The sequence below is a fragment of the Dinoponera quadriceps genome, unplaced genomic scaffold (assembly GCF_001313825.1).
Source record: "Dinoponera quadriceps isolate SergipeBrazil2010 unplaced genomic scaffold, ASM131382v1 scaffold1441, whole genome shotgun sequence".
NCBI lineage: Eukaryota > Metazoa > Arthropoda > Insecta > Hymenoptera > Formicidae > Dinoponera > Dinoponera quadriceps.
In genome coordinates, this window is record NW_014555884.1 from 977,956 (window position 1) to 989,832 (window position 11,877).

An 11,877-nucleotide genomic window follows, 5' to 3' on the forward strand; every position below is an offset into this window, starting at 1 on the left:
TATTTTCCTATTTTATGCAATGCTTTTTATATATGTAACATCATTGATATGTGCCAAATTTTTAATATTTATATATACAGAACATTTATACTATATAATTTTTTTATGTACTATTGAGAATAAGTTTCCTTATAATCATGCCTGAACGTTTTTTAATTTAGTTTAAATGTGTAAAATAATTTAGTTATCTGACTGTATATGATTTACGAGTAATTTCACTGTTTTTAATAATTTCGAAATACTTACCCCGCTCTTATATACAACATTATCGATAAACAAAACGCAGAAACATTAGATTACTGTTGTAAAAAGTCCTAAAAATATTGTAAACTGTCCTATAAATTTCCCGTGCTGTTTTGTATATGTGTGCTAATATTAGTATTGTAATAAAATAAAATATATAAGTGTACCTGTGTGCAATAAAATCACATTTTTTATCGTTTAATAACATAAGTATGCAATATATATATAAACTTCATTGTATTATTATCCTGTATAAAATAAAATAATTTAATACTAAGGGGGGAAGGGACGTAATAAGTTTCAACAGCGTATAAATATCAGACTTTCAAACAAGCGGCAGTAAACGCTGGCAGTTGTTACTGCACGTGGGTGGTCAGACTACGCGACGTAGTCACGTCCTTAACGATCATGACAACGCAATTCAGAAATAATTAAAAGATCAAGGTCACAAATTTGAACCATTCCCAAACAGACAGAAAAAATGGAGGAGCAGATTGTCTTATAAGACACGCGAGATGGGAAATATTTCGAATTTAGTTTTGCAAAAAATTTTTAGGAATCCAATCAACCGCGACATTTTATCGATCCTTTTCCAATTAACACTTGAGAGTTGCTGATATTTTTGTTTTCTTAAGACTTCGTCTCGACGTGTTTTTCAAATACGGCGCCTCGGCCGACGATCCCCTAAAAGTTCGCGCCAGATTGGTTCGTTGGTCGATCAATACGACATCTGCCGCTACGTCAGCGCCGTCCTACCCGCCCATTGGCCGGAACGTACGCCGCAATCCCATTATTTATTAAACTCGCGTGAAGTTATGTACGAATGCTCGCGGGCAGCGTCCGTCGCGAGTACGGCTGTCGATCGCGATCGAAGCGCACGGTAGGATCGATGACGATCGCACGAGTAACTCGACCAACGGACTCCGTACTTTGAAGCGTCTCGCCGTCTTTCCACCTCGAACATTCTCCTCTCCGCCGTCGTCCGCCGCAAGCTCGAAGCCGGACTTGATGCACGCCAAGCGCGCACAAAGTGTTTCAACGAAATATTGCAATCCCCCCTCCGTTATGAATTCTTCGGAGAGTCCATTTTTCGCCAACGGTAATACGATCTTGAGAACATTGAACAAATCCCCTCGTATTCCGACATCGAGTACCTTCGAACGAAAGTTTCGCCGAGGTAAATTCGCGCTGAATGACGGATTTTTCAGTACTTGAACGCGAGACCTAGAAAGAGGAAGAGAGAAATTCTTTCCAGCGTGGGCTCGGCGGAAATACGCGCGACTTCTGAGCCACTCTGTATGGCGTCACACGGGGCGGGAGAGGGTGGGAAACGAGTTCGTTCGCGCAACTGCGGTCGCACACAAGCGCGATAAGGCGCCCGTTATCCCCCGGCTAGAGGTCTCTGAGCGAGCGAGCGAGCGATACGTGCAAGGAAGGGTCGACCGGAAATTGGCCGCAAGTGCCGAGCAGGATAACGACGATGGACGTCGGAAAGGAGGAAAGAAGAGCCACCTGGTGAACGAAAGGCGTCGTGAACGTCGTGAGGCGCGGGTACCGTCTGGCTGTGGCGCGCGCGCTAGTGTGAATGTGTATATGTGACAAGTGTGACCGTTCGCCAAAGTTTCGCGGCTCGACGAAGGGCGGGGGTGTGAGCCGAGGTGAGCCGTAACGCCCGAGATGGGTGTTTAACCTCGCGACGACCTGGCCGATTTTACGAGGGCGTTCTCCGTCCGCGCCGATAAGGAGGTAGGCACCGCCGTCAGCTGGGAAAACGGTTCTCGTGGGTGTGTAACCGCCCGCTCGGGGACGATCGACTGCGTGGGCGTCTGGCGGTAGAGGCGCGCCGAGGAGCGCCATTGTCGTGTCGGCTGCCACGTGAATCGTCGTCAGCGAGTCCGAAGGAGGAGGTATCGTCGCCTGGTGTGAGATACATCCGCGACATTTATTATGTGCCACGGGGTGCGCGAAGACCGAGTCGTCGGAGAGCGGAGTCCCATTTAGCGGCAACCCAGTGACCCGTTTTCCTTTTCAATCGATGCGGTTCGAAAGAGTTTCGAAGGGCCAGAAGGACGCAGCCATTATCTGCTGACGGAATCTAACGGGGGGATACGCGTAGCGTCCGATGGTGCATTCGGGCGGCGCAGCGCGTGAGGCCCGGCCGCAAGAGAGAATGCGAGAGCCTCCTCACAGCCTGTGAACATGATTTGTCATACACATGCGACGGGCGGTAATCGTACGACGAGAGACACCGACGACGACGACGAGGACGACGACGACGACACCTGCTGCCTTGCCTCGAGCGCTCGCATGAGACTGCCCGACTGTCTTGGAACGCAACAACGTGAGAGCGCGACGTCCGAACAGCGTCGTCTCCTCCTAGAGCGGGCGAAGTCATCCTTCCGTCGCGATTGCCGCCCTGCCCGCAAGCTGTCCGCGACGACGACGGTGCTACGACGACATAATCCCGGTGCGTCGGAGGCGCTCGCTTACCCGCGTCGCGTCGGTGCGGTGGTGCGGTCACCGGGTGTCGGATGACTTCCCCAGGACAACAACCGTGCCTCGTAGTCGTAGAACACGGGTGTACCCGGCAGTATCGTCCGTCGAGCGTCGTAGAAGCGCGCGGAAGGAGCCCGACGTGTCGACGACGTTGCTGGTGCGCCGGTTTGCCTCCCCGCGTCGCGGCCAACTCCTCCTCGCGTATCCACGTCGTAACCCCCGTGCAGCCGCGTACCTCGTCGCCACCGTGATGGCGGAGCTACCCGACATATCGCACCTCACCCCCGAGGAGAGGCGCATCATAGAGAATGTTATGATGCGGCAGAAGCAGGAGGAGGAACAGGAGAATGAGATCATGAGGTAAGCGACCCGAATGTGTGTATCCGCGTCTCGAAAATCCCCTTCGGACACGTGACGTTTGCCCGCGGATTCCAGCGAAAATGGCGAGTACGTCAAATTCGTCCGGAGAAAAATGATACGATCAAGTAAGGGAGGAATAACTCTCGAACGCCATCATAACGTTAGATATTATACGGTGAAAGAATTTAATTAAACTACTTGGTAAATCTAAGAAATTCCACTGTTGAATACAACACAAAATGTTGAGATAACATAAGCACACAATATGTTAAATACGGATATGTTTAACGCGAGACGAGGACCGATTTTAACACGAGTACAAAATGTTTTTGCAATTTGCGTGGAATTAATTGATTAATGAGCGGTTCTATTTAAATAACGACGTGTCGATGATGTTATTTGCTGTCGTTCATTCTTCTAAAGCATTCAGAACCAGTTAAAATAGTGAGTGCGGATTTACTTGCATGCGTTTTATCACGATGACAATTGCGTCCTATGTGCAAGAGCGGATTTTGAAGCGCGAATACGCGGCTTTTTCACGGCAGTGCGAGTGTGGCTCGCGACGGATTCGAAACTATCGATGAAGGTATTGTTTTACAAGCAGGACGTCCCGGCTTTCACACGGGTATTTAATCGCGCCGGATATTGTCGGGCCGGTCAAATGGCTATAATAACATTCTCGTACCGCGACGTGTGCAGCTGCTATTGTCCGCCGTGCTTTCACTAATTGTTGGCCATTTTTATATCGTCCGATATGCCTTGCTTGACCGGCGAAATCGTGCATGGCATGGCGGACGAAAGGAAGCGTTTCAAGTTGGATTCAAAGGCTCTCGCGACGCGTAGATAATTGATACGCTGGTCAATCGCGACATATGGTGAAACAGTCGAGCGGATCCTCGTTTAAGTGCTTACGTCAATTTTTGACTCGCACGAGAAATATTGTGTGTGAATATCTGAGTGAATACGTGTGTGAAGGACGTTTATTTATTTATTATAAATAGGGTAATCCGCGACATAAATAAGAGAAAAGAAAAACTTTTTTATGAAGTTAATTTGTGATTGAAAAGGTGATTCTGAGAAACGTGAAATTTAAAACGGAAGATTTATTATTTTTATTAAGATGTAAGTTTTTAATTTGCGATTTATATAAAGTATTCGGAAGTATGATCAGTTATAAGAAGGTTGCAAAATTCTTTTTCGATGACTCGATTTCGCATCGTATCTCTTATCCAAAAAAGGAAAATGTATCTTTTGAGAATTGTTAAGAAGCAATTTTTCCTATTGGACACGAGATACATTGCAAAACTCATAAAATAAGTGTTTGCAACTTTTTTCGTGACTGACCATACGCAATTGCGCGAGTCGCACCGCGGGAAACGATACTCGTATCGGCCCGATCGCCGACGGCTTGAAAGTTATCAAAGTGATGAAAAATATTAATGGTCAGCCGCGTGGTCAAGTGAGACGTCGTTTAGTTGGTTGTTACCGATAACCACAATTGGCAGACGGATCGATCGGATAAAGGTATTTCTTGACCAATGAGTCTGCTCCGGCTCGTTTCACCTATTTTCCCGGCTCACCTGCTCGTTAGTCCTTGACCGCTTTACACCTACATCTTCCATTTATGTATCCACGGCCCTGCACATGCTCCCGATTATCGCGCTGGTTCTCCCCTCTCCCTCCCCCCTCTCTCCTTCCGTTCCTCCCACCGCCTTTTTCTCCGCCATCCTTCTTGTATCAAGCGTTCAGAAATAAAAATCGCTTATAATTGTCTTGGTCATCCGCAAATATTCTCGAGCCGCCCCGTGTTTCGCACGAATATACCCAGATCTCGTCGAATATACGCGTCGAAATAAAGTAACGAGAGCGAACACCGGCACGCGGGGGCGCATATTACCGGTGCACTTTTCCCATGGAAACGAGCCTGGGGACAGATCGCGATCGGACGATTTCCAAGAATCCTCCGAAAAACGTCATCGAAACGGGAGGAGAGCGTGTCGCAAGGAGCCCTTCTGCGAGCATGCGGTCTCGTTGACAGCGAGTCGTTGATAAAAATACGACCGATCGAGAGCCGGTCGATCGGTCCGGTCGTGCTCCGCTTGTCATAGGCGACGATGACTGACCGGGCGGAGAGAGCGTGTGTAATTACGCGAATAGGAGAGAGCCGGCGTTTTCTCGGCGCGCTGGCTAACAATAACCACCCCGCGGAGCCGGGTCGGCGGAGGAGGTGGACGCGAGCGTTGCGCAGTGAACGGGTTTTATTGATAGGTCGGCAGCGACGGCCGGGGAAAAACGGGAACGTGAGAAAGAAGGGAAAGAATAATGAGGAAAGCGTGCTGCACCATACCGATGCGAGATCATGTAATGTAGACGACAAGTACGTGTAGGGACGCATGTAAAATGCAAGGCGACCAGCCTTGACGTGGCTTAGTAACGAGCTGCTGCAGCTGCATAGGGTATGCGGCTGTAGCTCGTGGACGGGGTGTGAAAGCGCTTGGATTGGCACGGTGAATTCTTCGAGGTGAAATGTATACGCGTCCTAGGGTAGCACACCTATCCGTCGTCGGGTGGGAGGATGAGTGAGTGAGGGATGGCGAGGGGGGAAATAGGAGTGCAAATACCGTGGAATGGCGAGACGGCTATAGCACGTTTTGCCTCAACGCAGGGAAAGTTAAGACGCTGTATTACGTCGTTGCGTTAATTTATCGTTTGCAATACCCCATCTCTCGCGGATGAGGCGCGGGGATGGAGCGCGCACGGTTGAGAGTTCCTGTTCACGACATCCAGGATATGCATGCTGAAGGAAAAATATAGCTGTGTTGTAATACATCGTAACTGGAAGCTATAGTGAATGAATTATAGTCGGGAGAAATATTTTTCTAGCAAATGTTATTGCACAGTAGAAAATTCTCTATTGGACTTAACGTATTTCACACGTCCCAAACGGTCCACGCAAATTTTTTCGTCAATTTAATGCAAGATGAATATGTTAAAAAGTAACATAAATATTATGTTGCAAAGTTAGCTGACACTGAAATATAAAATGTGTCATTTTGACATTTACATATATTGAATATCGATTCGATACAAAATATTGAGGTAACATAAACACAATATGTTAAACACACGGATATGTTAGAAATTTAACACAAAAATTTTAACAAGAAACGATTTCAACACGTTGAAGTAGAAAATATTTTTTGTTATGTCAGTGATAATAATTTTATATACATATTGCTAGTATTATTTTTGTGATGAAAACCGAGGAAAGGTTGGAGCTGAAAGTAACTGTAATTTCTATCAGTATACACACGCGACATCCGACCCTGTCTTATTATTGGAATTGTTGCAAAAGTTCGTCCCATTCTTTAATCAAAATACATATATAACGTTTATTTATATTTTAAGATATACAATCAATCAATTATGCGCCAATTTTTTCGAGGATCCGTTATCTCTCCGGTGGTTACATAATCGTAAAAATTTTAGGATTTCTGAGCGAAAAACTGATTCAAAAATAGAACGAACTTTTACATCAACCCAATAGTTATTCAAAAATCAATATCTCTCGTCGGACGTTCTTTGCGTTCTGAAGAATACGAACAATTCTGCAGGCGATTGTAACAACGAGGAAGATGCATATCGCACTTTAGTCGTTTATCGAAGAGGATATTCGCGATGGAGAGAAGTGAGAAAATTTAATAATTCCTTTTTCACGACGAGCAGACATAAATAATCGCGCGTCGAATATCGCATCGCGTTCTCGTCCTCTCCGTCTCGCTCCTCGCCCGTTGTACAATTTCATCCGCGAACGTTTCAAGGAAAGTAGCCTCTGTAATAATGTAACATCGTCGCGCCACTCGTTTCCTGAATAGGATATAGGCTCGCAACGCGCGCGTCTCGCTGCAAATTTCATTTCGGTAATTCCTCACGGGCCGCGAGAAAGACGACAACGAACGTGCATTTCGAGCTGTCGGAAGTTGCTCGCTTCGTTCCATTACTCAGTCACCGTATTATCACGCATTAACGTTTGCACGGTCTTTGTCCTGTTTTATAAACGCGATCCGCAATATTCGCACGACGTTCCACCTTAGATGGCTATATCCTCACCGCGATGTTTTCTCCTGCGCTACATAGAAATAAACAATGTAATATTATATCAATGTTTATAATTTCTCACTCGACGATATAACCGTTATACACGATATACGTTATATTGTGAACTGTTATATATGTATATTGTATAATATTACGGAGAAAAATTTTGCTGTTATAACGAAACCACCAATGCATCTTCGTTGCGATACCCATAACATTTAGCAGGTATAATCAAGTTAACGAATTATTCTTAATTAGAGCAAAAACAATTTTATCACCAAGATAAAAGATATTCTGCTATCTAATAATTTGTTGTTAGCACAAAATGTTTTCCTACATTTACTAATTTGTTCTCAGCAAAATAGTTTAGCGAATGGCAATTAATATTTTTAACAAATTATTTTTCTATGCGTATAGCAACTGACAGATTTTCCTGCAACAGCGTAACAATTTGCTGTGCCAGAATATTATTTTTCTCCGTGACGTTATACATATCGTACATTATACAATATTGTTATGTATTGTATGTTATATATCGTGATCTGTTACATACAATATGTGCTTATATTGTAGAGTAGGGAATTGTGACATTGACCTGATGCCACTGTTAGTCAGTGTTTACTGGGTAAACAGTGTCGCCGCTTCCACATATCGCGGCATTAAGGCGAAATATCGAGTGGAATTATATTGCGAAACGTAAAAGTCATCCGTGCACGCCGCTCTTTAGCCCCTTCTCGTCCCGATAAAGGAGAAACAATTTCTCGCGTGTCGCGACCTTTGCACGATTGCTCGTAACGCAGAAGTGGGTAAGTCTTGAGCGACTCTTTGTCGAGTGTGATCACCGTTGCGTGCGCGGCTCACTCGATTATCGATAAAGTAATTAGAGAAATATAGGCGGATGTGCGGTGTGCCCTCGACGTTGTGAGCGCGAGCGAGAGAGCTTTTGTTCCACCGAGGCGAACTCGAGATTTAGGTTACAGGGGATGCGTAACACGATTGTTTCCATTATTTGACGATCGGTCAAGGGTAAGAGGAGGGAAGGAAGGTCGCGAACGTCGGGCGTGTGTGACTTCGAGGCGGTGTCCTTACGTCAGTCGAGACGGAAAATAGAATAGACACGTTTCTCAGATTGGCGCGAATTATATTTCGCTCGGGTCACCTTCATAATAGCGGCAGTTATTATCTCTGGCCCTTGCAGACGATCCACAAGGATGCGATACAGTGCCCGCCGTCATCACACAAATTCCCGCGGTAAAAATGACAAGATGCCCGCCAATAATTCGCGAGTTCAATAGTTTCAGGATCTCGCTTCTGCCGGCCGGTGGGCTCGGGTGGTGCCTTTTTGCGTGATATGGTTCTGCACTTACCGAAACATTGAGGCGGGGCCGGCCGGCACGTCGCGGTGCCAACAACCCTCGGTCGACGCTTCCGAGTCGCCTTTCGCGTACGCGACTCGAGACCCAAAGACCGTCGTCGTGTGCCAAGTGTTTTCCTCTCTTTTCTATCACAGCTGGCAGGCAGCACCGCCACGCACGTGCGCATATAGCGTCGCCGGGACGGATTTTACAGCCCACCGATATACAGGATGAGGCAATAACTTTGTTATCTCGAATATCTTCGAAATTATGAGAGTGAGAGAAGGATTTATCTAACTGAAATTACATGGTACGGAAGCAGTTGTCTTATGATGGTAACGATAATTTTTTTTAGGTGGAGTAACTTTAAAGATAAATAATAACGTGAAATAATCCTCAATAAGAGAAACAGCACGTCCATGCTCTAAAATAAACGAAGCTGTGGGGTCAATCTGATCTTAACTTATATCAGAGGGTTAAGTAGAATCATATAGTTTTTTCAACATGAACCGATTCCTCTCTGTGTTCATTCCGCGTAAATGAATGCTTTCCGAGATATCTTACTCATTACTTTCCTGATACTTTTCAATACAAACGATATGAAATATCTCATAAAATATTCGTTTTTCGGTAACATCATCTTAACACTTTTTTTATGTAGAATGACAGATGAAATCGATTGTTGTAAGCAAATATGGAGAAACTTAAAAAAATAAAACTTATTGCATTTTGCAAATATATCGATACACTAATGTGCAGTAATTAATATCAGTGATCGATTTCTCTCATATTATCATGTATAAAAATGGTAAGATGATATTAGCGAAAAGTGAGTACTTTATGAGATATTTCATATCTCGTACTGTGAAAAAATATCAGGATAAAAAGTAAAATATCTTTGAAAATATTCACTTTTCGATGATCTTAAGATGAAAGATGATCTTCAGATTTTTGAAGCTACTCCGCTTAGAAAAAAGCGTTACCGCCAAAAGACGACCGCTTCTGCACCATGTGATTTCTGTTAGGTACATTTTTCTCATAGTTTCGAAGATATTCAAGATAGTAATTGCCTCACCCTGTATATCGCGTCGGTCGACGACAAGCCGAGTAACGATGTGCGCGCTTTGACACAGTCGCCGGCTTAATTTCGAGCGTGCAGGACACACGCTCCTAAATTGGCTTAATGGACGCGGCGAGACGATCAGGAGTGTGAGGTCGGCGTCGTCGCGTCGCATCCGGGGAGAGATCGGACGCGCGCGATTTCCACGGGCCGGAGATAAATCTACAGCGTTTGGCGCGTTATCCCGCGAGATTTGGCAGAACGCGAGTCCGCAAATGGTAGAATTAGGATTGACAAATTCGGCCGTCTGTTCTCCATATCGGAAGAACGCGGACGATCTTCTCGGCTGATAAAAATTTCGCGAGACGCCGAAGGCGACGGTTTTACTTCGTGAAACGACGATCGCAACAGTTTTTCAATCTTCCCGTGTAAAAATATACGCGAAAATGAGAATCCAGGTGGGTGCTGATGCGATTTTAAGTTAATTCGAAGTCTTAATGAAATTTTCGAGTTCAAGCTGTTGCCTCTATTTCTTCGGATAATTTTCTTTGGTGCTATTTGCGGATCCTTTTGCGTTGCAGATTTTGTGGAATCGGATCCGGGAATATGAGATCCCTCCGGGGGATAAATCCGAAAATAGAATGTGCGAATAAAGCACGATTGAGCTCGACGTACGCTTTCGCGGGGTTCGGCTTCTCTTTTAATGTTTGCTCCTTCTTATGCTTGCAGACGAAAGCAGGATGAGGTGCAGGTCCTTGAGGAAACGATACGGATGCGTTCGGAGAAACACAAGAAGGCGGGAGTGGAGCTGAACGCTACATGTCACATATGCCTGAAAACCAAGTTCGCCGACGGCGTCGGCCACATCTGCAACTACTGCGACATCCGGTGCTGTGCACGCTGCGGCGGAAAGGTCACTCTACGGTCAAGCAAGGTAAGAAGACTCGAAAAAGAATATAAACGGGGCGGAGAAAAGTCGCGGGGTCAGATTGATTGAATCGGTGTCTCTTGGCGGCCAGCTGTTCCGTCCTTTTCTTTCCTTCAGTTACATTGCTGCACCCGGCCACACGTAGAGAAACCTTCCAAAGACTTTGACGTAAAAAGATCACATGGAAAATAAAAATAGAAACGTCAGTTTGGCGCGCGATAATCGAGTTGTTCGCGTTCGTGGGAAGTAATATCTGTCAAATGATCTTCCTGCAGGATCATCGGGAAATTATTTTAACAGAAAGAATAAAGAATCTCATGTTACAAGATTCTTTACGCGATATAACGTGATTCTAACGCGCGTATACGACAGTCACTCAGGACTTAAACGCGTCAAGTATATGTGTGTGTTTCAAGTGTGGAGAACAAATCCATCAGGCCCGCACTGCTCTTCGAGCCCGAGTATTCCGCGAATATATAGAATATATCGGCGATAAAGAAAATATATCTGTTGTCTTTTTGATTCTACAAATTTCATCGCAATCATCCTTTTTTTCTCCTGACTTATTTATCTCGGTAAAAATAAGCAAATACGTAAAAGGTGCAAACACGATATGGAAATATCGCATTCGCACAAATCCCGTGAAAATTCCGGAGCGCAAAATTATCGTTCAAACGTACGAATCGCACGATTACAACCCGGCCACGCTATTCGAAACATCGGAGATACGCACAGAGAGAGCCGCAGTGCTTCGTAAATTAGCCTCATTAACCGAACTTTCGTCTCCCGTTTCGCGAAACATTTCTCCTTTTCGTAATTTGCGATCTCGCGAACCGAGCGGCGGGTACGAGCGAGAATTTCCGTTCGCCAGAAATTTCGCGATTACCTCATCGCTACGTGTAGACACAGCACGCATTTACGTGCCTACGTACGTAATAACGACGACGCGGCGATAACACACGGAGATAACTCCGGCCCAAAGCGGGCGAATTTAGCGCGGACAGCGGCGTCCGCGTTATCGAGGTTACGCGACACGAAGCCCGGAGTCGGCCAGTACAAGAGCGCGCGGTTGTAAATGTCAGCCTTCCTGGAAGCAATTAAGAACCGAAGTACAAAGACTCATAAAAGACGATAACCCGTCCGCGTGTGTCATCGGAGACGCGACTATGGCGGATACGTACGAAATAATAATTGACCTTTCCTAGCATGCCGACGCGTCGATTAACCCTTATCGCGAGCACCAATATACACCATCGACCGGGGGTGAGAGTGGGTGGTAATGTCGTCACTTAAACACCAGACAGAGATGGATAGAGAGAGCGGCGGGGAGGGGGGGG

At 45.7% G+C, this 11,877-nt stretch overlaps 1 protein-coding gene across 4 annotated transcripts in view; it reads left to right on the forward strand.

The window, feature by feature from the left end:
- Positions 1–1,581: 1,581 nt before the first annotated feature.
- LOC106745680 (regulating synaptic membrane exocytosis protein 2) overlaps positions 1,582–11,877 on the forward strand; it is a 75,012-nt gene continuing 64,716 nt past the window's right edge. For 3 of the 4 annotated variants that reach the window (XM_014621498.1, XM_014621496.1, XM_014621497.1), the window contains exons 1-2: positions 2,990–3,099; positions 10,342–10,546. In XM_014621498.1, the coding sequence (XP_014476984.1) occupies positions 2,990–3,099; positions 10,342–10,546 (315 nt within the window). Of the gene's footprint in view, positions 3,100–10,341; positions 10,547–11,877 lie in introns of all 4 variants that reach the window. The other variant, XM_014621500.1, reaches the window with a different exon arrangement.